A 27461-nucleotide genomic window follows, 5' to 3' on the forward strand; every position below is an offset into this window, starting at 1 on the left:
ACCTCCACCAGAGTTTTAATTGAAATCACAAACACCAATAATTGGGGATTTTTTTGCAAACAAAGAAAAAAACCCAACAGGTCAGGAAATCCAACCCTGGAATGGATTTAATTTGGCCTGCAGACTTTTATGAAGAGATGGATGCTTTTCAGTATAACCTCTACTTCATAGTAGGTTTATGGTGGTCTCAGAAGCCAGCTTCATATTTTCATGATCTAAATTGTACTTCAAATACCATGGAATGGACTAATACAGTGGTACCTTGGGTTACATATGCTTCAGGTTACAGACTCCACTAACCCAGAAATAGTACCTTGGGTTAAGAACTTTGCTTCAGGATGAGAACAGAAATCATGCTCTGGTGGCACGGCAGCAGCAGGAGGCCCCATTAGCTAAAGTGGTGCTTCAGGTTAAGAACAGTTTCAGGTTAAGAACGGACCTCCGGAACGAATTAAGTACTTAACCCGAGGTACCACTGTAGTTTTTTTTTTTAAAAAAAAATCCATTTTGTCTGGTGTGTTTCCACATTCTCTCAAAATTTGGATTTTTGAGTGTAGTGTGGTGATAATTGAAATAATAGAAAACTATTTCAACATTTTAAAAAAATCGTGTGTGTGTGATATGATTCAACTAATATTTGTGGCCAAATGATTTCTGGAAGTCTTTCACAATGTAGCAGCTCAGAAGATTTCAGTTTCAGTAAATGGAAGCTTTAGAAATTGTGGTTCCCCACGAGTGGCATCTGGGGCAATTAGACTGGGCACATGTTGGGCAACAATCTGAAATCTGATCATGCATCATTTCTGTATGCCAATACCAATTTTTTTAAAAAATATAACAGCTTCTTACAGGTCCTCCGTTCGGTGTTATTCTATACCAACTATATCTGATCTTGGGTGACAACTCCCATCAACCCAGCCAGTAAAGGTTATCTTTGTAGTTACTTCCATGTTGATCTGCAGATTGTGTGGTGCTGCTTCTGTTTTGCATAGTCCAGTTGGAAGAATTTATAGGTTTGATGCATGAAGAAGGAAATTTTCAGTAAAGTGTTAATTATAATAAGTAAGTGCTCTCTCAATAACTTTGACTAACCTCTGCTTTTTCATCCCCATCTCATTTTGCTGCCCATGTAAACCCAGCCCCAGATTCTAAGCAATTTCAACACTTTCTCTCAGGGTAGTAGACCTGGGTTGCTCTTGGTTAACTAGTCATAACATCCTGGGGCACAGTGCCTCTTGCTGACATGGAAAGAGCACAGTCATCCTAGGTCAGGCTGGTTTGTGCTGAGCAGAATTCTGTGCAGTCACCATTCTGCTGCGCCTGGCTACAATTTGTGCTAGCTCAACATAGCTTCCTGCAGATAAAGATGCCTAAAAGCATTCTGAGACTGTGATATGAAGCATTTAACGAAGTAAGTCTCATTTAACTCACTGACTTTTTTTCTGAGGAAACTGGCTATTAGGTCCTGAGGTTCAAACAAGCCCAAAGGATAAGAAAATGAACTTCCTATTTGTGTGCAGCCTTGCGGAACAAAAATTAAATATGGAATTAAAAACTAAGTCAGCCAACGGGGTTTGCATGAATTGGTTTGGTGACACTTAGCCCTTTCCTTGGGAAACTACTGGACGAAACAAAGCTCCTTTAGGAGGTTTTGAATTAATCTTAAATCTTATTTATGTATTCTGTTCTTGGAAATGAGAAAGAGACTAAGCAGAAACAGCACGCCTATTTGTAAATATGAGTTTAAAAGGGACTGTTTTCAACGAAAGCAGTGCCTAGTTTACGACCAAATCGTCATATCTAAAACTGAGTTCCCGGCATTGTTTCTCCTCTTTAATCTTGGCTGCTCTTCTTGAATTAAAGGGGAATTATGCAATTTCCCCTCCCAACCCCATCCCTGCATCCCGATTCCTGACTCTTGCCCATGCAGGCATCTTCTGATGCTTAGAGCCATCACTTGATCCAAAATATAATGATGCATTCAGCATATGGACAGAAGTATTGACTCTGGTACTGAGATTGTAATTTCACACGCACACGTACAAGGAGGAAAAAAGATTAGAAGGAAATCTGAAAATGAAAGAACACAAAGATTTACAAAATAAGCCAACAAAGGAAGACCGTGCCACACAACTTCAAAGGCAATTGCAAATCCATTTTTAAACTTAATTATGTAATAATTTTCTTTCTTTCTCTCTCCCATCCCCCCCCCCCCCCCGGAAAGCAAGATACAGTTGTGAAGTTCAGATTTAACACAGAGGATGTTGTTTGTTAAACTGGAAACCAAGTGACAGGCCACTTATAACAGGAGGCCTGTTTCCGATCCTTTGAGTGAAATATGGTCATTATTTGTTGAGTGTCAGTTTCGGTTAGCTTTATTTAGTTTCAGGGAAGGAAGGCAGTGCCTTACTTTAGCAGAAGTAAAAGTTTTGGAATCTTCTTGTTCAGAATTCTACTTTTGATCTAAATTATATGCCCGCAAGATTGACCAATCATCCCCCCCCCCCGTGCTCAAAGAAATGCCATATTGCTTTGTATACAGAAAGTGGTTTTGCTTTCGAGTATCACGTGCTGTTAATTATGGCCTAGATTCTACTGGCTTTACCCATGCAATTAGTAGCTTTTGGCATGGAACTCAGATCTTCTGAAATTCATCCATGTGTTTCCAGAGAGAGGCACTGCTGAACATGTGGCAGTGGGACTGCATGGTAGGTTTTATTTTGGTCTATCAGCAATATACCAAATGCTGAATTTCATAGTTACCAGCACCTCTACCTGTCCCCAGCCTGCATGAAAGGCAGGAAAAATGGATTATTTTAAAACTTTGCAGGTTGATACTTGAATGCAGGGTGTGTTTCAGATTATATTAAAAAAATACCAAGAACTTAATCACATCTCCATCATTGGTTGTGAAAACTAAAGAGGTCCTGGTAGAATTCCAGGAAGTTTCTTCTCCGTCAGCAACCGAAGCCAAAGCCATTCAGATGCATTCATGCTGAACTATTGCTCCAGAGCTGAGCAGTTCCTCTAGGGCATCATCCTTGTACCCCAGAGTATCCTTCAGGACATCCAATGTGTGCTGACCAACGAGAGGAGGTGGTTTGGGCTCAGACACTTCAAACTGGCTGTACCTTACGGCTGGTCCTGTCAAAAACAAGAAAAAGGAAAACTGGAAGTTAATAATGGTCATGGTTAGTTTTGTAAAGAATGCCATCCTGTACACAGAGAAGACACCCGCAAATATCACAAATTCTTGTGCCTTGAGAATGCTTTTCTCTTTCTCTCGACAAGATTTTCATGTGACTTGCATGGGTGAAACAACCAACACAAGTCAAAAGCCAGAGATTTCACATTGCCCTTCATTATTTCAAAAGGCGCTACTTTCGGGAGCTGTTGTGTGATGAGACACTGAGTGATGTAGATGAAGGTTTGCATCAATCCAAAGAGGATGGAAGCAATGGGAAGGTGAAATCACCAATCACAAAGTATGCTGCTTGGCTGACAGCTTCAACCAAACCAGCTATTATAAATGACTTGAAAAATAGCAAACCTTCCACTTTTTTTGTGGCAGAACATATAAATAAGTTTTTGAAGACAGCAATTTCTTAAGCAGGAGTCTGGTAAACAATGCTTCTTGATCATATGGATTGGTACACAAAGATCTCGCTCTACGCCAGACTCGTGAACTTGTGGAGCCACTGCTTCAGAGCTAGTTGATACGTCTTCATTCCAACCAGATATTTCCATCGAAGTTCAGAAAAGGAATTAAATCACATGAGTGCTGCGTGTGTTTTCACTGTTAAATGAAAAGCAGGCCTTGACAACCACTTACTGAAATGCCCATATCCCTCTTCTGTATTTGCTATACCGATACATATTATACAAATTACATTTCTTTTTATCAGCCCCCACAGAATATTTAAATCAGTCTAGGGATTTAGCAAACGAGGGCTGCTAACAAAGTTGTTCAGTCCTGGCTATGTGGCTGTGGAAATAGTTTTTTCAGGTTTTTATGTTTACAAGTCCACTTCCATTATTCCATCACGAGTTCCAGAAGGACATTTTGTACACATATTATAAATCAGATTTGGTAAATGAAAAGGGGCTGTGCCTGTTCACAGATTCAGAGCATAACATGTTCAGAATCTTCATTGAACAGACCATTCTCCTACGATCCAACCTTGAGATTGCAACTTGGATTGGAATATTATTTGTGCATTTATCAATTATTATTCATAATGTGTAGTGAAGAAAAATTCCACAGGGCAAAAAATGAAAACTTCCGTGAGTCAGAAATAAGCTTGCCACTGCAAAAAACCTGAAATCAATTAATAGGGACACCCTTTTTCTGTCAAGGGACGCACTAAAATGAATGGGAACTGCACAAGAGCACAGACAAGCTTGTATACATTTATTGTAAATATACAATTCACTGGTGTCTGTTCTTAAATTTGTTTTGGATTTGTTTGTGTGTTGTTGTTTTGAAGTTTTTTTTTAAAAAAAATTAATAGTGTGTGCTGCCCTTGGCTCCTTTGGGAGGAAGAGTGAGATACAAATTTAATTAACAAATACATTCCTGGGGAGGCAGATGCATGCTGATAGTGAGTAGGACCATTTGTTGTTTCCTCTCTCATTTTCTATGCCCCCCCCCTCTGGAATGCCCCCACCTTCCATTGCTAAGCCTCCTTGATCTCAGTGAGACCTAAGTGCTACTAACTTAGTCTGGATCCAGCCAAATGATCTACTCATAACTGAGCAGCGATTTGCATCCAGGGTGGCGCTGTGGGTTAAACCACAGAGCCTAGGGCTTGCTGATCAGAAGGTCAGTGGTTCGAATCCCCACAACGGGGTGAGCTCCCGTTTCTTGGTGCCTGCTCCTGCCAACCTAGCAGTTTGAAAGCACATCAAAGTGCAAGTAGATAAATAGGTACCGCTCCGACGGGAAGGTAAACGGCGTTTCCGTGCGCTGCTCTGATTCTCCAGAAGCGACTTAGTCATGCTGGCCACATGACCTGGAAGCTGTTCGCCGGCTCCCTCGGCCAATAAAGCGAGATGAGTGCTGCAACCCCAGAGTCGTCCATGACTGGACCTAATGGTCAGGGGTCCCTTTACTCTGTAATTTTCTTGGCCCAAATCTCTGTCATCATAAATGTGTTAGGACTCTGTTGTTTTTTGCTGCAACAGGTTGTCATGACTACTTCTCTGGAAGTTGCATCTCACACTCCTCTCCCATTATGGCAGTTTAAAGAAATAAGTCTACTTACTGGCTCTTACTAAAAGCACACACAAACTACGTGAACTAGTCAATTTGCAATCCTTCAAACTGCTTTCCTAAATAGTCAAAGGCAACACTATTGAGATGGACTGTCATTTCAAGTCCCTTTCACTCAGAGCTGTTTGTAAATTCCTAATCTTTAGCTGACTGGCCTCCCCCCATCCCCAAGATCTATATTAGTGACCCTCAATGCAATATAAATTCTCACCTTGAGCATTGGTAAATGCCAGCATTCATTGTCTAAAGTGGCTGGGGCTGACATTCTTATATTGCTCAAATGCCACTATCAGTTTTGAAGTTTTAAGGAAACCATCTTGCAAATAAATGACCTCTGGAGATTAAACTGATCAAATGAAAAGCAAACTAACAATGGAATCCTATATATGTGCATTTAGAAGTATCACAGTTGTACCCAACCTTGGCAGTAGTAAATAAGGATAATAATCAGCAAGGAAGTAGATCAGCCTTAATCAAATGTTCCACAAGAGCAGCCTTGCTTTATATGCAAAAGGTTGGACTAGGCAGTTTTGAGAATGGGCTCCACCAGCTATTATTATTTTTTTCTTTTTCATTTGACGCAAGCAGGGGCAAGATTGCCCGAGGGGGTATTAAAGGTTTCTTAATTTACAAAAGCATGTGCATTGTCTTTTTTCAGGCTGTGTTTTCTACAAATCAGTTTCATTTTTTGTGAGACATTAGTGTTGCATGCAATACAGAATTGGGAAGAAAAGAGGGGGAGTGGGGATGGTGTGGGCTCCACTCGCTATTATGACTAGCATGTGAAAGTGAACTTGCACAAAACAGCATTAGGTTTTTGTACTGGTGATGTCACCTAGAGCTTTGGTCCTCAATTTATGGACCAGAGCACACAAGGAGGTTCTGCACAGACCTAAGATGGGTTGAATTAGTGACATCCTCACTGTTTCTCCAGCCCTAATTCATTTTATTTTAATTTAGAGAATTCATATACTGCTTTTCACTTCGGTGATGAATTATCAAAGGGATTTACATATAAAATATAATGCAATGCAATAAAATGCAATTACTTACAATCATAGAATTGTAGAGTTGGACAGAACCCCGAGGGTCATCTAGTCCAACCCCCTTCCTCCCCTTGTCTGTTGTTCTGCCCCCTCCCCCGTGACTTCTGCTCTTCCAACTTTGCATTACCAAAGCTTTTCTGCTCCCTTAAACAACTTCCTCCTTTCTTGCCCACTGTCACCATCAAGAGGAAGCCACCTTTCTCCCCATGTATGAGTGGTAGCATTTATTTCCCCTACCATCTGTTACTCCCCGTTGTCCATTTTAAATTATAACCTCCTTGGGACTAGATGCATAGGATGGCCTAGGAGCCTCGTACTCCTAGGACCGCCTCTCCTGGTATGCCCCACGGAGGTCCTTAAGGTCAATAAATAGCAACACCCTAGTGGTCCCGGGCCCTAAGGAAGTCAGATTAGCCTCAACCAGGGCCAGGGCCTTTTCAGCACTGGCTCCGGCCTGGTGGAACGCTCTGTCTCATGAGACCAGGGCCCTGCAGGATCTGATTTCTTTCCGCAGGCCTGTAAGACAGAGTTGTTCCGCCGGCCTTAGTGAAGATTTGACGTTTTCATCCCCAAAAAGTTTTTGATTTGAGTTTCTACTGAAATGAGGCTGCATTTCAATGTACTTAATCTTGTTTTTAAGTTGTATTTTAATCAATTGTTTTTATACCTGGTGTTAGCCACCCTGAGCCCGGTCTTGGCTGGGGAGGGTGGGGTATTAATTAATTAATTTATGTATGTATGTATGTATGTATGTATGTTGCCAATGCAACTCTCTAAAGGTGCCATACAAACTGAAGGCATGAAACAGAGAGGGAGGGAGTTTGGAAAACTAACTTGAAAAACTAACCTTGTACTACATATTTAGAATATTTTTTTCTGGAGAAAGCAGTGGGCATTCCACAAGAAAGACCTAAACACACACTCTGCTATATGTGAAGTCCTGTAAATCAATATTTATATTTTGACTTCTTTAGCAGATACTGCTTTATCGCCAGGGTCTCACAAGGCGTCAGATGAACATTATATCAGTTATACGTATAGTACCAAATTGTCTCCGCCTTCCCTAGTACTTGAAATCCACATCATCATCATAAATTTTGTTTATTTGGCGCCTCTCAGCCATAACATCCCAGGCGCCAAACAAACCATAAAGCGAAGACACAGAACACATTAAAACATGAGATACAAAAGACAGATAAGACAGTGCAAGCATCTTTTTGCTACGTGAGGTCCCAAGGGGATTAAAGACGTCTTTATTTTTAAAAGGTTAAACAGTCTAGGAGTTTTTATGGTAGATTTCTGAGATGAAAGAAAACAAGGGCAAAGGCAGGGACCTGGACCAACCTCAGCCCCAGTGTCCCGATTGCCTAGACTAATTCCAGTTGCCACACGTGTGTGCACACACAGGGATAAAATGATTATTGAATCATTGAAAAATGATTATTCAGAATTTTACAATATATTATTTCAGTTCTGCATGTGATTTCTTTAATTACTTCTGCCCCCAGCCTAGAACTTAGAAACGAGCAATTAAAGGGCAGCTTTCCCTTTCCCATGCAACAGTTCCGAGAGAAGGCTACTAGGTTGGCAACTGCTCAGTTTAGTATTCCCCCTGCATTTTTCTTAAGAGTGTGTCTCAGAGGTTATCTGCTTGACCCTCACTTTCTAGGCATGGGTCCAAGCAGCTTCCCCCTTGCCTCACTCCTCCCCAAGGGAAAACCTGCTATTTAGCAATCAGAACAAATGGCAATCCAGGGGAAATCCTTAATAAAGGCGTCTTTTGAGAAAGGACTGGTGACACACACCCTGGCAGTCATATTCTCCACTAGCTGCAGCTTCTGGACAGTCTTTGAACAGTAGCATCGTCGTCCTGTGCAGCTCAGCCACAGCAGAGCTCAGTGGCGGGAGAGGCCAGCCAATCAGCCAAGTCTTGGGGGTACTTGCCTGAAGGCAGAGTCCGTATGCAAGGTTCAGTTCAGTCCTAAGGACAGGAGTATCTCAGCTCACATAGTCAGATGGTCCAGGGGTCAAGAAAGCAGAGAGTCCAAGGTCAAGAGAAGCAAGAAGCAGCAAGGTCTGGTCAGGAACAACAAATGTTTCCAGCAACTGTCTGAGGCTGGAAACCCTGCTTAAGAAAGCTGGAGCCAGCTGGTTTCCACATCAGGAAGAAGAAGGCTGATCAGCGGCAGGTGCAGTCACTGCCTTCTGCTCCTTCAGGTTGCTGCTCAGCAGGTGAAGCTGATTCCTGGCCCATGACAGCTAGTGCCACACAGGACTAGCCTAAGACATGTTGACACTTGAAGCAAACCACAAAATAGTGCGCCCCCCCAATCAGGGAAGGGGTGGGTGAAGATCTACACTGAGAACAAGGATGGGAGGAGACCAGCAGCACCTCCTATTGGCCAAGGAGGAACACTAGGCTAGCAGATCTGGCCTCCAAGGACTGCACAGAAGAAGAAGAAGAAGAAGAAGAAGAAGAAGAAGAAGAAGAAGAAGAAGAAGCGTTCCTTGAAGACAGGATCTGCTGTCCCTGGGGATCCTGCCGCCTGAGGCAGTGGGCCCTGGGTGGGATAAAACGCATCACAGCAGGCCAATCTTAAGGCTGTTGGGTTATGGCTTACTGAAGTCAGGCTATCCTGGTTCAAGAATGGCTATAACAGGTGAACCAGCCAAAAGCTGGGCATAGGCATGTCACCACTGATGCCACCTGGTCACTCAGTAATACACTGGTCATTGTGTTGAACCACCAAGAGATCAGGGAAAGCCAACAGGGTTGCACTCTCCATGTCTCACTCCTGATAAAGATCATCAGTCAAGGAGACCAAGGCTATTGCATTGAGAAATCCAAGTCTAAAGCCAGACTGAAGTGGGTCTGGATAATCTGCCTTCTCCATGCATGTGCACAACTGGCAGACAGCCACCATGGTAATCGCCTTGCCCAGAAAATGTTGGGGACGGTGGCACATGACTCCCTCATTTGCACAGCACCCAATGCCAGTTTTGATACCTTGGTGCAATTTCCTCTTACAGCTTGTGGTAGCTAGAGCGCTATCTGAGGCTGCTGCAATTCTGCTGCCTTCCGTTCCAAGCAATCATCTGTTTTATTTTAATTTTAAATTCCTAAAAGAACAGTCAGCATTAGGATTTGGGCGGGAGAAAAGGGCAAATTCCACATTTGGACCCTATTCAGATGAATTTACAAACTGACAATGTGATCAATACCAACACAGTACGGAGGGCAAGCAATTGTGTTGGCTTTCCATTGTCTGTTGCCAATCCCTGTCATGTGATATTCAGCTCATCTGAGGTTGGAAATATCAAAGCAGTATGGGGCACTCCAGTCTCTTCAATCAAGCAGCCTTTGGTTTAAATTGCACAAGTGTGCTTGTGTGAGCACAACAGAGTGGCCCTCTTTCTGAAGTTCTTGTGGCTGTAAATATTACCAGAGATTTTCATTCTATCCTGTGAAAGGCAAAAAAAGAAGAAGTCGGGAATCCTCTTTCTTCACCCATAAAAGCTACAGGAATATTGAGAAAGTGAAATGTAAGAACCAGACACACCCATGGAGAGGAATGAAGTATAAGGCTAGGAAGCTATCCAGAGAGGGAGAGAGACGGCGGGGGGGGGGGGGGACGACTCTGCATCCAAGAAAGAAGACAACTAAAAAGCTTGAGCGTATAAATTAGAATCAGATTGGAACCAGCCATGCATAAGCAATATTCCATCTCGAATGTGCACAGATCAGTTTCATTAATGCAATTCCCCATTCTCCTTGACTTTTTCCACCTCCTGGTGCTCTGGACTACTTCCTTTTCCTTTTCTCCACCACCCCACTTTCACTGTGAAGTAAAGTGCTTTAACTTACTTGAGCTAGTAATTCTGAAGTTCTAGTCGTAAGCAGCAGGTGCTTGGTTTAAAGAGAATTTTTCCATCATGGACTGTCTGGGAGCATCAGCAGCACCTCCCTCCCTCCCACACACCCCAGCACCTTTGATCCTTTGCCACTTGCACTTGTGGGTTTCACATTTGACTTGATGTTTCTTTCCAAGATGTGTCATCCCCCCCCCCCGCCTTGCTAATGCATCTTCCTTTTGCAAGATTGTCGGATTTGAGCCTTTCACTTCTATACAAATCACAGCAAAAAATGGTTGGCATTTATTGCCTTTAAGGATGCTACAGACTTCTTTTACTTCAACTATAAAAGGCCACGATGATGTGTGAACACACTGGAGTAAAATACTCAATAATAATAATAATAATAATAATAATAATAATAATAATAATAATTTTTTATTTGTACCCCACCCTCCCCAGAGTACCCCAGTGTTATGTTCACCATCCTCTACACAACATGTTTTTTGCTATGTGTGCTGCTTCAGGTCCGGCCAGTGTCAGCCAAGGATGTGCAGTGCGGGTGAGGAAACCCCTCTCCAGCAACAGCAGGACTCAACAGAGCAGCACAGCCGCTGCCTCATCCACAGTCCTGCTGCTTAGGGTGGGAAGACCATTTTGCAGTACCAGGTCCCAGGCAGCAGAGGCACAGATCAGGCCTGTTGTCATCAGATGACAGCTCTGCATCCAGGTGATTCAATGCTGCCTCCCCATCCTGTTTCTGGGGTTTCCATTTGTTACCAATGACAAGGTTCCTCCCACGTTATCTTCCATCTGCCTGCCATTGGGGGGGCTGCACTGGGGTGCTCTTCACTAGTAGGGTTTCCCGGCTGATAGTCTTTTTCTTCCTTTGGCGATCCCTCGTAGCCAAGTAAGATTGTCTTCCATAAACACGGTTTTAACAATGAGTCCGTAAGTGACTGTGGAGGCCAGTTCTGGATACACACGTCCTTCCACAGTGGGGGCATTGGTTTCTGGGCAGGAGTTGATCATGGTATGGATTTGCCAAGCGTGCCTTCCTCTTAGCACGTTTCTCCCTTGCATCCTGAGTTCAAGTGTCTTCAAAGCCCATGACACTTTTGGTAAAGGCTGTTCTCCAACTGGAGCACTTGCAGGCCAGTGTTATCCATACAACATGACCAGTCCAACTAAGCTGATGTTGAAGAATCATTGCTTCAACACTGGTGATCTTTGCCTGTCTTCCCAAGTGATGTGTAAAAATTTTTGGAGACACCACTGATGGAATCTTTCAAGGGGTTGGAGATGGCATTTATAAGTGGTCCATGTTTCACAAGCATATAGTAAGGTTGGTAGTGCAATAGCTTTGTAAACAAGCATTTTGGTAGTACAGCTCTCTTGCCACTGGAGGACAGGATTTCAAAGAAGGACTGGACAGACAAACACCTCCAAGCCCCCCTGCAGCAAGGTGGACTAGTGGTTTGGATTACTCTTTAAATGTAGAAATGTTCTGCTGGGTGGCATAGTGAGGATATATCAAAAGTACTTCTTTGTTGTCTTCACTGCCGATGAGTAGGCTCACTAATGAACACTTACTTGTGCTGGTTGCATTTGTCTGGAGTTTTTCTTCACTTGCGTCTCCTAGGTGGTTTCACTGTCTTCAGCTCTGCTGTATGCCAAGAAGCCAGTTAAGCTCTATCAAGCGGGAGAGGATGTCCGGGGCGAGCATGTCACCAACCTGGGCCATCCATGTATTGCACAGATTAACTGGGCTTTTAATAGGACCACGTGTCAAATTAGCTGGAAAATCCCCCAGAGCCACCTGAATTCATCAGCCCCTGAGGACGGACCATGCTAATAGGTTCTCCACCTCTGTAGAGGTGACAAATCCCCCACTCTCAGAGGGAGACCATATTTAAAGCTAACCTAGCATTCAGTGGTTGCATCGACAGACCTGAGGGCTGGCTGACAGAGCTATCACATTTCCTCTGGTTAGAGGCTGGCACATGGCACAACCATCAGTTGTTTGAGTCATGGCCCCCTCACCTGGCTTACCCTTCTTCTCGCACCACTCCTCTCCTTACCCAAGATCACTGCAAATGTCCTCCACTCAGCTCTCCCCAGCTGACCTTGTCCCAGAGCACTACACAGAGTGGAAAAACTTGACCGGGGGCGGGGGGAAGTGCCATTCTTTCTGGCAATGCTGTGTCTCTTGAAATGTGTCTCTCCGTCTATAATAAATTTCTGTATAGTTCACAGTTAACACATGGCCAAAATAGCTCAACTGAGAAAGCATTAGACTGAAGATCAGTAACTTCCTTTCAAAGGATAGCTCAGTTGGTAGAGCATGAGACTCTTAATACCAGGATAGTGGGCTCAAACACCATGTTGGGCAAAAGATTCCTGCATTGTAGAGGTTGATGATCCTCATGGTCCCTTGCAACTCTTCCATGATTCTGTGACAGATGAGGCATATCTCTTAATATAAACTCTGGATATAAGGTGCCCAAGGTTTAAAACATGTAAAAGAGAACATTGTCTACATATATATTCTTTCTCGATTCAGTATGAGATAATCCAAGTCAGATATGTAAGAAATTGTTGCAGCATGGAGTGCTTTTGTTCCCTGTTCCACACATTCATCTGTGCTTTTTACTGACCTCATTTGAAAGAAACAGATGCTGAATTGTTGTATGTGCCATGTGGCTTGGTCTGCTTGGATGAATCACCACAGCAGGATGCACAGACTCCAGGATGCAGCCACAGCTTGCACATCCCATGCTATCCACTCTTCACTGATAAAAGGGTCCCACCAACAGTCTCACACCTCGAAAGTCATTGGGGCATCCCATATTGAAGACACTTTTAACGATTTAGCTGTGATGGTGCCATGACTTGGAGTGCCTGCAGTGACCTATTCAGGAGGGAGCTTGCTAGCACAAGCTTCAGGAGGGCTGGCAGAGGAGACCCCAGACTCGCTACTTCAGGGTCTTGATAATGAGCCTCTGCCAGTAACCTGGAATTTACTGAATCACACATCCTCAATTTTGAATCCCTAGAGACTGTAGCCCCTGCAAAAGATACCAGAGGGAAGCCAACACCTTTCCCCAAAAGTACCCATAAACATTTGAGCCCGTTTGCCACCACAGGCAATGCACCCCAGCAAGAAACAGAAGAGAAGTGTCAGGCTCCAAGCCAAAGGAATCAAGGAGGCAAAATCTAAGAGGTGTAGTCAGGCCCTGGGAGTATATAAAGGGCTCAGCGAACACCAAGCACTCACTGGAAGAAGCTGCATGGTCCCTAGGACCTGTCCAGGGTTCTGAAGGGCCTTGTCTCTGACCACCTTAGTTTCCTGTTTCCACATTCTCCGCTTTCGAATGGATACACGCTCCCTGCCCCCTGGGTTTCCTGTTCTTGCCATAAGCTCCAGACCTGCTTCCCTGAAACTGAAACTGTTCCACAGGTTCAGCCTCTCCAGGGCTAGGCTTGTGACACTTTTCAGCCTAATAAAATGTGTAAATTGTACCGTGAAACAATAAAACTCAAAGGACACAAACACTCTCTTCTCTATTAACCCTTTTCGTTGAATTGGAACATGGCTGCCTGCTTGCAGAAAGCCAAGACGTTAAGCAGATGGGAGGAGGAGGAGGGAAATGAAAAGCAGCTCTCACCTCTACAAAAACGTGCAAAGTTCAGAGCCACCCTTCTAACTCAGCAAGCACAGAGCATTGTTTAATGTGAACTCAGATGCCTTTTGCAGATTGCTCTGATTCTTGTGCTGATTTCTACACCAGCTGTCTTCCGCCAGATTCAATGTGCAGGTTTCATTTTAACGCACTGGCTATTCCCTGGTTACCTGCCATATAATGGGATCTTACAGGTGGAGGGCATGTTTGTAATGCTTGTTCATCCACTTGCAGAGGAAAATATCATAAAATAAAATACTTGGGGTGACATTCCTGGATTCAAATACAACCCACTTCCCCAGTTTTCAGATACTGTATCAATCAAAGAATGCCAAGAATTACTTCACCTCATATATATGTACCTGTTGCAGATTATATTCATTTGAAAATTAATTTTTAAACCAGCTGTTATTTTCCCCTAGCGAAATGCACACTGCCATTTCTTTCAGAAAAAAATGCTGCTATTAGGATTGGTTGCTATGATATATAAAAAGCGTTTAGATCTACCTGGAGTGCTCAGTTCTATTCTGCAGCATTGTAGTTCTATTCCTGCAGCTTTGTCCTGTAATATTTTTTAAATAAAAGAGATAAGGCATATCATGCTGTTCCTGCTTCCTGTGGTTTCTGCGAAGCGGCAGTTGAATGACATAATCAGTACTCAGTTCATGGGTGGAATTAAAGAGCTAACCCAAAAGTCACTTCAGGCTAAAGAACTGAAAGGCAACAGTTCTGAGTGGTGAAATGGCAGGAAATGGAGATGATTTAAAAGATGTAAAGCAGTCTCCATGGGACACAGAGGGACAGTTTGAAAGCCAAAATACACATTACACTGGGTGTGCCTAAGGTTATCTGTACTGATGCTGCTGTTTCTTGTATTACTTATCATATTTTTGCTTTTGTGGTGGTGATGATGATGACGATAAGCAGTATTTCTACAACTACCAGGTGGCCAAACTTGATACCAAGTCTGCCCCACCACTACACCATCACTACAACACAGCACTTTGTGTGACCTGTCAATTATACATGGCACATTTGATCTGAAAAGCCAAGGAGAACATCAATATTTTAGACGGAGAAATTCTCTCCTCCTTTGTTCACTCTTCTTTGTGGCCTAAAGAGATCTCTGCAGGGTGGACCTATCTATAACTTTAGTACACATACTGTACTTTACAGTTCACATGCTTTGAAGCAAGCATGAGCAGGCTCAGTTAAAAACTGGTGACCCTTAAAAGTGCCAGAACACTCTGAATTCAATCTGGAAGATGCAATGCCAGTTTAATTTCTAAAGCATGCTTTTGTGTAGATACTTTGAAGGTTGACCACACACAAAAATAAAAGCAGATCTGGATCAAGAAATGGAATTAGACTCTGATATTTTCACACCTATGGAAATTGTTTTCATGATATTTAGTACATTCCTATAACAGTGAAGGGAATTGTGTTATTTCACTTGATTACAAAGATGTAAGAATAGTGAGAAACACCTGTCCTAAAAGTAATGTTATTAATTGCTGTATTTTCTAGCTTGATCAGTGTGTGCAATTATGCAAGGAACATTCATTTGGCTTAATAAAGGAATTACAACATGTGCAAAAGAATGGCCATGTTGGTCAGAACAATGACCCATTTCACACAACCTTTTGTCTACTGCAAACAGCCAACCAACTGCTAAAAGAAGTTCACAATCAGGACATAAGAGCCCCAAAATCTAGTAACCAAACGAACATTGACCTGGCTTGGATCTAGCACTGAACCATGGTTCAGCATTACATGAATGAGCCAAACTTCACACTGGCTGTGGTGTAGTGATTAGAGCCAGTGTGGTGTAGTGGTTAAGAGCGGTAGTCTCGTAATCTGGGGAACCAGGTTCGCGTCTCCGCTCCTCCACATGCAGCTGCTGGGTGACCTTGGGCCAATCACACTTCTCTGAAGTCCCTCAGCCTCACTCACCTCACAGAGTGTTTGTTGTGGGGGAGGAAGGGAAAAGGAGATTGTTAGCTGCTTTGAGACTCCTTCAGGTAGTGACAAAGTGGGATATCAAATCCAAACTGGGTTGCCCTCTTTTGCCCCAACAGGGCCATGATGAAATCGGCAGCTTTCACTTTCATGTGAGATTAACTGCTGTTTAGCTTTAGTTAGTTAAGCTTAACTATGGTCACCAAAACAAAGCCAGCTTCATAGACCATGGTGTGAAGTTGGCTTGCTTCCACTAACCATAGTAAAATTAACCATAGTATATCTTTCCAAGTTTGGACAACCTAGAAAAATGGAGTTATTCAGAAATAGAAGCATAAACTTCCAAATGCACTGAAGAGGGAGATGCAACGCATGATCTCCAGGGAGGATGAGGCTTATTCTCATAAACCTAACTATGCTACAACTGAGGTTTAGTGTTACATCAAAATTCTGGCCCATTTTCTCTGAAAATGAAGGTTGCACTTTTGGCTCAGAAAATAATAGCATATGATACTTCACTAAATTAAAAAACTGTTTCATGCAGAAAAGGCAATCCCAATGGAGTTCTGCCAAACGCACTGACCTAGGGCTCATCCACCCTGGAGTTTAATTTGAAGCTGCTTGTGTCTCATATTTTTTTATGCCTCACATGACATCCTTCTCATCCAAGTGGCAGCCCATGTTCCCCCACCCCAACACACTAAATTTGGATCTTCCCCACCAACAGATAATCTAGTAAGGGAAGAAGATTCAGTATAAAATTACATGTAATCTGACTGTGGCAGCACTGATGCGCCTATATGGGCAGACATTTACACATGTGTGGTGATGTTTCACTGGGTACCATCTATCACCACACTCCCTGTTTCCTTTCCCAAAGGAAATGATGTAGCCCACTCTTTTCCACCAATTGCTGATGAAGGCAAGTTTGTAGCATTTTTTTTTAATTTTTACAACAGCTCTTTTGTGCAGAACTGTGCTTGCAAAAAAAAAAAAAAAAACCAGCTGTATTAAAAACAAAAATATTTTTTGCCCTTGGAGGAACAGGAGGTAAGAAAGGAGAAGGGGAAGAAAGGAACAACAGCTTTTCATGTGAGCGACTGCAAATCCTTTCCTGGTTTGGAGTGATCCATTTTTTTATTGTGAAAATCTGATATAATTGAAAATCTGTATTTCAAAAATGTGGGGTCTACCTGCACAGGTGGAGCAACACACACACACACACACACACACACACACATTTTTAGTGCTATTTTGTGCAAATTGGGTATACAGAAAAACATACATATATACATTTGAAAGTGTGCCTGCTCAAGGCACAAAAATACCTGTGTGTGCGCCCACAGCATTCCTCAGGTTTCCTGGCTTGGAGTGAATCTGTGTAAATCTGTTACATCAGAAAATTGTATTTCATATACGGAGTGAGAGGGGGAGGAGAGAGAAGCACACACAACTAAACTCATACCTAGAGACATTCCCACAATGTTTTCTTATGGAGGATGGGGAAATATTAACTGAGGGAAGGAGCAACAAATGCAGAGATCTATTCCACCAAGCACTGTCCACTAGTGTGAATGGGAAACATCAAGGAAGATTTCAGAGGCATAAAATGGAAAGCGTTCATGTGTGGATGGAGATGCACATGGAAATGGACACATGGAAAGAGCAACTCATGTGTGCTGGAATGCCCTTGTGTGGACACAGTCCCAGTTGCTGTCAGGCAAAACTATGGCTTGCAATAATTCGTTGGGTAAGAGGTCTGTAGAAAGAAGCTTGCTTTTAAATAACGCACTGGGCATGGACTTGCCAAGCCAAGTCCTGAGAGAGCATTAAAAGCAGAGTAAATCACTTGCTGAGCTTTTTCCAAAGAAGCAGTTACATGAAACTGATCAAACATGGGATCGTTGTGTAAGAAATGAGAGGTATTCAACTGGTAATACCAACGAAATGGTCTAGATCAAAAGCTGCAATTTGGTTTAGTCAATGTCAGGCCTCCATTGACTTGTGAGAATGGTTACAATTAAGGAAGGGTAGCAAAGAGGTCCATATAGTAAAAGCTATGGTTTTCCCAGTAGTGATGTATGGAAGTGAGAGCTGGACCATAAAGAAGGCTGATTGCCGAAGAATTGACGCTTTTGAATTATGGTGCTGGAGGAAACTCTTCAGAGTCCCATGGACTGCAAGAAGATCAAATGCATCCATTCTTAAGGAAATCAGCCCTGAGTGTTCACTGGAAGGACAGATCGTGAAGCTGAGGCTCCAATACTTTGGCCACCTCATGAGAAGAGAAGACTCACTGGAAAAGACCCTGATGTTGGGAAAGATGGAGGGCACAAGGAGAAGGAGACAACAGAGGACGAGATGGTTAGACAGTGTTCTCAAAGTTACAAACATGAATCTGACCAAACTGCGGGTGGCAGTGGAAGACAGGAGTGCCTGGCGTGCTCTGGTCCATGGGGTCACGAAGAGTCGGACACGACTGAACGACTAAACAACAAAGCAAAGAGGTGCTTTCCTCCTCATCAGGCCCTTTGCCTCTTTCACTACACTTATACAGGGATCAAGCTGCTGGTGCTGGATGAGCACTTTTGCCACGGGGAAAGTTGGAGAGAAATTGCTTCCATTGCCCCACAAGCAGTAGCCATGTGCAGGCAGCAGGAGAATATTCTCATCCAAAGAAGTGTCAGCCAAAACCGTTGACATCAAAGTAAGCAATATCCAAGGGTTTAGTACTTTGAGCAAGCATACTAAGCTGATGACTTCCTAGTGCAGGTCTATTGTTTTCATTTCCTACCATATACTTCCACCAGTGCATGTTTTGAGATGAAGACCAGTGATAGGTGCTTCGTGCAAGGATTTCCTTAGATTATTAAATACACTGCCTTAATCCCTCACTGCTTTAGCTGACAAATTTAATAAACTACAGGATACAGAACTCCGTAATCCCATTGGGGTTTTTCTCTTTCTGTTTGTTTATTTATTGACTTACAGAGTAGCATTTCAGAGACATGTTCAAGTGCTATAAAGCTAATCCTTAGCAATTTCCTCTCTTCTCAAATACCCTAAATATCTTATTACTGGAGAGGAGTTTCATATATCAGAAGAGAATTGCCTTTCTTGTGTATTGGACATTCTTGAGGAAATGCATTTTAATGCAGCCAGAGAAGGGGAAAAAAATGAAATGTTTATAAGAGATTCATTGGAAACTCTTCTAATTACATCAGCTTGAAATTAGAGTCAGGGAAGGGCTGGATGGTGGAGATCTGGTTCCTATTTCTATTTCTCCTGCAGATTTCTTTTGTCACCTTAAGCAAATCAAGCCTGGTCTGATTTTTAGTTGGGCTGAACATGCCCTGCTGGCCCTGAGGTCCATGGACCCCCCCCCCCCCCGGCAACATAGATAATGATGGCAATTCCAAGGCCTCCCCATACAAGAAGAAAAACCTGGGAGACCTAGGGCTATTGACCTTGCTATATTTTTATGACAGTGCAGTCCATAAATAAAGAAATACATCATGGATCATAAAAAATATTATGAAGGGTGGCATAAAAGTGCAGTAAATGAAAGATCTGGAGCCTGAAGACCTGGAGCATTCAGAAAATACTGCTCCATTGACCAGGCAAAACAGAAAGCCAGACTCCCAGTGTTTAGAGCAGACTTGACCGACCCAGAGACATTACTCCACCTGCCAATCTCAGGGGCTCCTGTTATCAATAGGCCTGTTCCCTTCTCTGCCTGAAGTGGGGTGTGATTCTGGAGCATGCACAGGCCATAACAGTAGGATTGAGAAATTCAGTTCAATTTGGAATTCAATGTGAACCTGCCTATTTAAGACTGGGGGTGTGTGTGTCCATCTCTACACACCAGGCTGCTCCCCACGTGGACCTTGAAGGTGCTGAGCCAAAACTAAGATCCCTTGACACTCCTTCCTGAGCCTCCACATGAGAATGATCAACCCCCTTCACAGAGTTTTGCCATACTTCCACTTGCTTGTCTACTTTCCCCCGGGGAAACCCACTGTTTACAGCTGAATCGGAACAAACATCAACTGGGTTTTATACAGATTGATGTTTGTTCTGAAGCAACAGTAAAGAGCAGGTTTTCCTGAGGAATGCATGGGCCAAACAAAACCCCTCTCGGACCCATGGCTAGAAATCGGGGCAAGTGGAAGGTAGACCACATTCACATGGAAGTTTATTAGATTTCCACAACAGCTCCCTGACTGTTAATATCTACCTTATCCTTGAGCTTCCGCATGACATAAAAGCCACACCTGGAAAATCAGTAGAATATAGTGCATGTTTAACGCTCATATCCATGTTATTTGATTTCAGAAAATAATCTGTTTGCTGCCTCATTAACCTGGAAAATCCTGTAAAGCAGTGTCATTTTGGGTGGTCATACCAGCATACAGTTCTTTCCTGCTGTTTTCATGGGCGAACAGAAATGCACATGTGCAGAAAGAGAGGGGCGGTAGCAATGGGGTCCAATGGCATTTGTTGCTATGTCACACCATGCCAGCTAGTGCAAATGTAATTTAGGGCAACCTGCTAGTATATCAGTCAAAAAGTCACATTTCCATGATGAAATAGGTATTGCAGTGTGAAAGGAGCAGAGGCGCTAGCATTGCAATCAGGAAAACTAATGCAGTATTCCCCGTGTCTGAACGCACCCAGACTCCCGGAACTTTCCCCCTGCTAGCTGTTGAGAACAGAACACATGATCCAGCTCTTAGACCTCTTTTTTAATACACACACACACACACACACACACAATTTGGTTTCTGCCTTTTATATAAGTATTCACTCCATAATTTGTGAACAGTCAAGTTACAGCTGGAACAAATGAGAATAAATTTTCTCTACTCTCTCTTTTTATATATATAAAAGCTCTCATCATTTCTAATGTTATTTGACCAGTAAATAACAGAGGGTGTTTTTTAAAAAAAACTCATATTGTTTACAGCTGGAGGAAAATGAAGAACAGTAATTTTCTAGATGTCAAGGCCATTCAAAAACATTCTTTGCAGGAAGGAGAGAACTACTAAAAAACAACAACAAACCACTGCCACACAGAATCATAAACAGATTAGGATTCTTTTTTAATACACTGAGTGGGGGAAATGTTTTCAAAAACTGCATCAGAGGTGCCATAAAAGCGGGAGGGAGGAGAGAAGGGAACCACATGTTCTTCTTCTTCAAGCATACCTCTATTTCTGGTTATTTATATAAAAAGTAACCACAACAAGTTATCTTAAAATAAGCTGCTTTTTAGCAATTTAAATCTTAAATACATCCAAGAGCAGATCCAAAGAATGACTCTTCACATATGACTTTCTGAAATGGCACCGCACGGGATTTTCACATAAAGGATTTTAAAATTAATCTTTTGTAGACATTGGGGTCTGGCATCAGGGTCCGTCTCCACTGAGAGTGACCAATATCCCAAGCCCTTAGGAGGCTCCATCACCTACCTGGCCACCCAGAGGCAGCTATTTGTTTCAACTTAGGCTCTTTCTAGGGATGGACAAATCTGTCTATTTTAGATACTTCGTTTCTCTCAAGGGTGGGGAGAAACAGGGCAGTATATTCAAAGTCCAGGTTTTTTGCCAGTTTATTTTCAGATGATTTCTTTGTGGAAAACCATTACATTTTTAGTGGGAAACATTTGGTTAGAAGTGATAAAAACAGACAAAACAAACAGTGATTTTGGTAAGTGTCATTCTGTATAGAACTATTCTATGAGAGCAACATGTAAGATTCCACTGAACACCCTGAGAGTTCGTTCTCATGTGTAAATGTTGACGTAATCAAGCCCAAAGCATGCAGTCTCTCTCTCTCTCTCTCTCTCTCTGTGTGTGTGTGTGTGTGAGAGAGAGAGAGAGAGAGAGAGAGAGAGAGTCATGAAAGGAAACCAAGTTCAATGAGATATTCAAAATTAGATACAAAAAAAAATAGGTAAGAATCATGGGGCAGATGTTAAGAGTTGAATTATTCATAGCTAAAGCTGAATAAGTGCAGAGTGCAGAAAGGCGAAATCCATCCCAACTTTCTGGCAAGTGATTTATCATGTCAACTTATCAGACGAATTATATCCCATCCTCCCATTTCAAAATTACACAATTAGTCGTCGCTTTACTCAACTGCATGCGTGCCTCTGGTAACGGTTTCCTCAAAATGCTCAGAACTATTGTAGTTTTTGTTTGCAAAAGCCAAAACACCATGAACTTCAAGTCCTGCCAATTTTTCCCCCCTGCCAAGTCCTATTAGCATAAACGAATGGTTTATTTTAAGAAATGTCTGATAAATTACTTTGCACAATCAGTAATGAGGGTACTGTCAGCAGAGGAGAATAATTTCCAACACTTACTTGGCACCAACGTGTGGTTTACTCTTAGCTCACAGCCATATTATGTGGACTTGGTTTTGCTCTATTCCATGAATCTGCCTGATCTCTTTAGAGTAAAACTTTTAAATGTCTTTAATGAAAAGGTAGCTTTGTCCCATTTGCATTTCTGGGGGAGGTGTATTTTAAATATAACCATACGTTCAGTATTCTTTCCTGAAAATAATCCCACATGGGAAATAGTCCTTGTGTGGGGTAGCAGGCAATTGGCTACCAAGCTAGCATCCCATATTCACTCTACAACAGATGGTAGAAAGTTCAAGGGGATGGGACGATCCAGTAAAGTTCAAACTCAATTGTTACCTATACAGTATAGGCTACTTATGGAACTGCTTGAGGAGGGGGAGATTCAGCTAAAGGCCTCAGAGGTTGTGGCTACAAGATCTGAGGGAGGTCAAGGCCAAGAACCTTGGCTCTCTGCCCCCTACCCTTGCCCCAACCAGGGCTAGTCTTTCTGTTTGCATTTGGGGCTGAATGCTCAGGTTGGAATATCAGCTCTCACAATGGTATTCCCTCTCTGAATGAGGAACCTGTGGTCATCTAGATATTGCTGGACCACAACTCTAAGCACCCTGACCATAGGCAATGCAGCCTGAGACTGATTGGAGCTAGAGTCAAAAAACAGCTGGAAGGCCACAACTTCTGCACCTAAGGATAGTTTTAGGCCAGGAATGAGGAACCTGTGGTCAACTAGATATTGTTGGACCACAACTCTAAGCACCCTGACCATAGGCAATGCAGCCTGAGACTGATTGGAGCTAGAGTCAAAAAACAGCTGGAAGGCCACAACTTCTGCACCCCTGTTCTGGGACAGCCTCAGGTCTCTCTCTTCATCTCTTCTCCTACACTTAAAGGTAAAGGGACCCCTGGCCAGTGACCGACTCTGGGGTTGCGGCGCTCATCTCGCTTTATTGGCTGAGGGAGCCGGTGTACAGCTTCCGGGTCATGTGGCCAGCATGACTAAGCCGCTTCTGGCAAAGCAGAGCAAACAGTCACTTGGGACCTAAATATGCTTATCTTCCTGTTATAGTATGGCAATTATTAGTTATGGGCAACTGGGAATAGCCAAAATTCCTTTCTTGAAGGTGTGCACCACTTGTAAATTCTCAAATATAACCCCTTAAAGAAAATGAAGTTGGTTTTGTCCAAAGCCAATTCCTTTTTCCTGTTGCAAAGAGCCAGGAGTGTCCCTATCCCAGGCTGCATTTAATTTCACCTTCTTACCTTCAGCATCCGTAAGAACCAGCACACTTCCCAAATTGATAAAGATCAAGTGGAATACAAGAGCTCTAAAATTGCTATAGGAGGTATCCATAGGACAGCTTCAATAAACTTTCCATCCTTCCAAAAAAACAGCGCAGCTCTGCCTATGTGTTCTGGCATCTTTTTTTTAAAATCAACCAATATAATAATATGGGTAAGACTTTCTGTTCTGCGATAGCTGGTTTTAGCTAAGAATATGCCAAACTGCTACACAAATTAAATACAGACATTAAAAAGGTCAGTTGACCGTTGTCACTTTTAATACCATTTTTAATTTGTCTGCACAGTTCCCTTTTCCTGTCTACAGTCATTGCCTTTTCAGACATCCTTTGCACAGTCTAAATGCGTCTCTATTTCACATTCCCACTTTAGGTCCCTATAAATGTCCTATGAAATTCAGATTACTCCTACATTGTACTTAATGTACCAAATGCATAAGGTAAAAATATATACTCTGCCTTTAATACCAGGGAGTGCATTCCAAAGCGATCCTGTAGGTGTGTGAGCTGAACACAGATAAACAGAAAAGTCCCCATCCACCTTGTGAGATATTACTGTGAAAGGATATGCTCTAATCTTCCTCAAGGGATCCATCATGAATCCCACCTCGCTTGTCAACACACAGTTGTGGTATTGTCAATTGGAGAATCTACACTAGCTTCATTTCAACAGCATGTGGGGACACCTGGAGAGCCAAACAGATTGTCCAGTGGAAGGGTGTTGCAGGCTGAATTCTGGAATCAAAATGACATGGAGATGGGCTGCTCAGGAATATAAATGTTGCCATCTGCATTTGTGGGAATCATCCATACAGCTTTTTAAACCTTGGGAGCACAAAAAAAGGAAAATGAATTCTACCTGCTATATATTCTAAACGAGTGCATTAGAGCACATAAATCTGTTAATTTACATCATTTCTTCTATTTCTGAAGTTCGAGCTAAGAGCGCCCTTGCTTTTGTAGTCAAAACTGCACCACCCATGCAGGCATCAGAAGCCTTGAGGAAGCCCCAAGTTTTGCAGAAGTTTGGAAGGGGAAACTCAGGGGAAGGGACTGGAATCCTGAACAGTGCAAAATTTTGTTGTTGGCTCCACTTCCAAAAAAGATTTTGGCATTCTAAGTTAACTGGTCTTGTTTTTTAAGTGGAACCAATGTAGTAGGAATCCTCTGTTTTATTTTTTCTTTCTTTCTGAATTTTCTATAGGTGCTGTTGATTGCAGGTTACTGCAGCAACTTTTGACTTTTGTATTCTTCAGTTTATTCTGAAGAACATTCCCCACTCATTACTGGTGTGTAGTATATCTCTACTGATTTTTTAAAAAAAAGAATCAGGAAAAAAGCCATATTGATGTGATGTGACATTTACAGTTGTGGCAAATGTTGAAATGCAGAAGCTCATCACGACCCCCTTCTCCACGTCCCTAAGGAGAGTCCAAAAACATAGGCAGCTGTGTTGATCCACTATTATAAACTACCCCCCCCCAAAGTGCTGCAATACTTAGCATCATACCCAATTTATTAGGATCAGCATGACCACAATCCTGCACAGAGCTTCTTGAGTAAATTCCATTAAACTTTGTTGTGTGTCCTTCTGACTGCATAGGTTCAACTCGTAAAACACACTGAACTTTAACAAAAGATCTTTGGCCAGCTGAAATGCAAACAGTCCTATGAAGAAGTGTCAGCATTTGAACAGCTCATTTTGCTAAAGAAAAGGAAGTAAAGTAGCAAGCCTCCACCTTGCTATTTTCCTCATTCACCAGTTTTCTCTAGGCTAATCGGTCACAAACAAACACAAATGCCTTCTCATCACCTGGTTTGCTTACCAGAGGAAGGAGGTTCCACTAATTCCACTAGTGTTCTGGCAAACGGCATCATCACTCCTGCTCTGAAAAAAGTCCAGGGGCTGTGGCTCCCCTCTGTTCTTTCAAGGATTAAGATACTTTTTGTACGGTATTCTACAATGCATTATCAACAAAACAGAACTAATTTTTTTATGTTCATTGTTAACACTGGAGGGTGGAACATTTTGGCAAATTATGCATGCTTCAGTTCCAGAATTAATTTTAGACATCACCCTAGTTAAACCAGAGTTTAGTTAGAAGGCACAGAAGGCAGAGCACGCCCACTGAATAATAAAGACAGAGAACAAGGAAAATCCATTCATCCCTAACGCAAATAAACTGACCGTCACAGTATACTACCACAGATAAAATCTGAATTTCACCTCAGATTTTGCCATGTTCTTCAGTGGTAACATCACACACTCAACTGCTTATCATCAAGTGTATCATAATCAAACAAAGAAATCAAGCCAGGTTTGATGCGTGTGAGAACCAGTTAAAGTTTCAAGCAAAGTCCACAGACGCCACTTATCAGTTTCACTTTATATTGCTTTGGGTAGGTTGAGTCTCCAAAATGTTTTCCCACATTTTTAAAGGGTCACAACCAAGAGTGAGCTGCTGGCGTCAGGTGAGGAGTCGCAGGTCCGCAGGTCCACAGCCTGGGAACCCCAAATGACTGTACACTGTCAGCAGCAGTCACCCAACATGTCTACTTTTTAACAAAATCAGAGGGGGTGCTCTGTGGATCTTTGCTTCTCAGAGTGCTGTCTGTATCACTTGATTTCACTCAAATCACCTGGACTCAAATTCTCAGCTCAATTATTTCTGGAGGCTTTAGTCCAAAAATCGCTATGTAGCTTAGATCAGGTAACAGATTCCACAGTTCAGGAGTTCATAGCACAGCTCCAAGGTGCACAGCTACATAGAGTTAACCCACCTTTCGAAGAGCAGGGCAGGTGCAGCCATTCACATGTTTTGGGTACAGAGAGACAGGACTGGGCAAGCAAGTGGGAGAGAGTAGGCTGGGTCTGTATGCGGCATCTAACAGTGCATCTTGGAGACAGAGGCAAAATCTTATCAGCCAGCTCAGATCCCTGTTTAAGATTGCAGAGACTCCATTCCATTCCATTCCATTCCATTCCATTCCATTCCATTCCATTCATCTACTCCCTGGTTTTCTGTTCCTCCACACTCAGCCCACTACAGCCAGTACAGCATTCTGGGGGCATTAAGCACACTCGGATTTCATTGGGTTATTTGTGGTGTTCCCTCCATCCCAATAGGGGTTTTCCCTAAATATTTACAAACATTAGGGTCTCCCCCTTGCTCCCTGGTAACTGAGCGACTGCATTCCTCCACACATCACATCTGTACCAACTGCACTAAACAGGGAAGGTTCAACATTTCAACACAACGAAACATCTGTAGTGTGAATGCTAGGAAAATGCAAGTCTAGCCTTAAGGGAAGATCTTTGAATCCTTGCAGAAGAGTCATAGCTGCACATTCATAGCACAGTCCAACCAAAGTTAAGCACATATAAATCCCACTGATGTCAATGAGAAATTTAACATGTTCTTAACTATCTCAAAATAACTTGGCTCAATTGCACTTTTACTATGCAACAGTGAAGTGAAAGGGATCTGGAAAGAACCTTAGTTATTGCACCTTGTTATTGCACGGACTTGGTGCTGGAGGAGACTCTTGAGAGTCCCATGGACTGCAAGAAGAACAAACCTATCCATTCTGAAGGAAATCAGCCCTGAGTGCTCACTGGAAGGACAGATCGTGAAGCTGAGGCTCCAATACTTTGGCCACCTCATGAGAAGAGAAGACTCTCTGGGAAAGACCCTGATGTTGGGAAAGATGGAGAAGGGGGTGCAAGGAGAAGGGGACGACAGAGGACAAGATGGTTGGACAGTGTTCTCGAAGCTACCAGCATGAGTTTGACCAAACTGCGAGAGGCAGTGGAAGACAGAAGTGCCTGGCATGCTCTGGTCCAGGGGGTCATGAAGAGTCAGACACGACTAAACGACTAAACAACAACATTGCACTAACTATATCAATATATAGCTAGTACCTGCTCCAAATTAGTATTTTTTATAATTTATTTTTTTATTCAAGCTAAATGTTACAAAG

The 27461-nt window shown here is 42.7% G+C and overlaps 1 protein-coding gene across 1 annotated transcript in view; it reads right to left on the reverse strand.

Moving 5' to 3' along the window:
* Positions 1-499: 499 nt before the first annotated feature.
* Positions 500-27461, reverse strand: part of SUGCT (succinyl-CoA:glutarate-CoA transferase) — a 320741-nt gene continuing 293779 nt past the window's right edge. Inside the window, exon 14 of the mRNA XM_083407090.1 lies at positions 500-3144. Coding sequence (XP_083263216.1) covers positions 2981-3144 — 164 coding nt within the window. The 3' untranslated portion in view covers positions 500-2980. The remainder of the gene's footprint in view (positions 3145-27461) is intronic.

Source organism: Podarcis tiliguerta, assembly GCF_965153285.1.
Source record: "Podarcis tiliguerta genome assembly, chromosome: 12".
In the NCBI taxonomy this organism is placed as follows: Eukaryota; Metazoa; Chordata; class Lepidosauria; order Squamata; family Lacertidae; genus Podarcis; species Podarcis tiliguerta.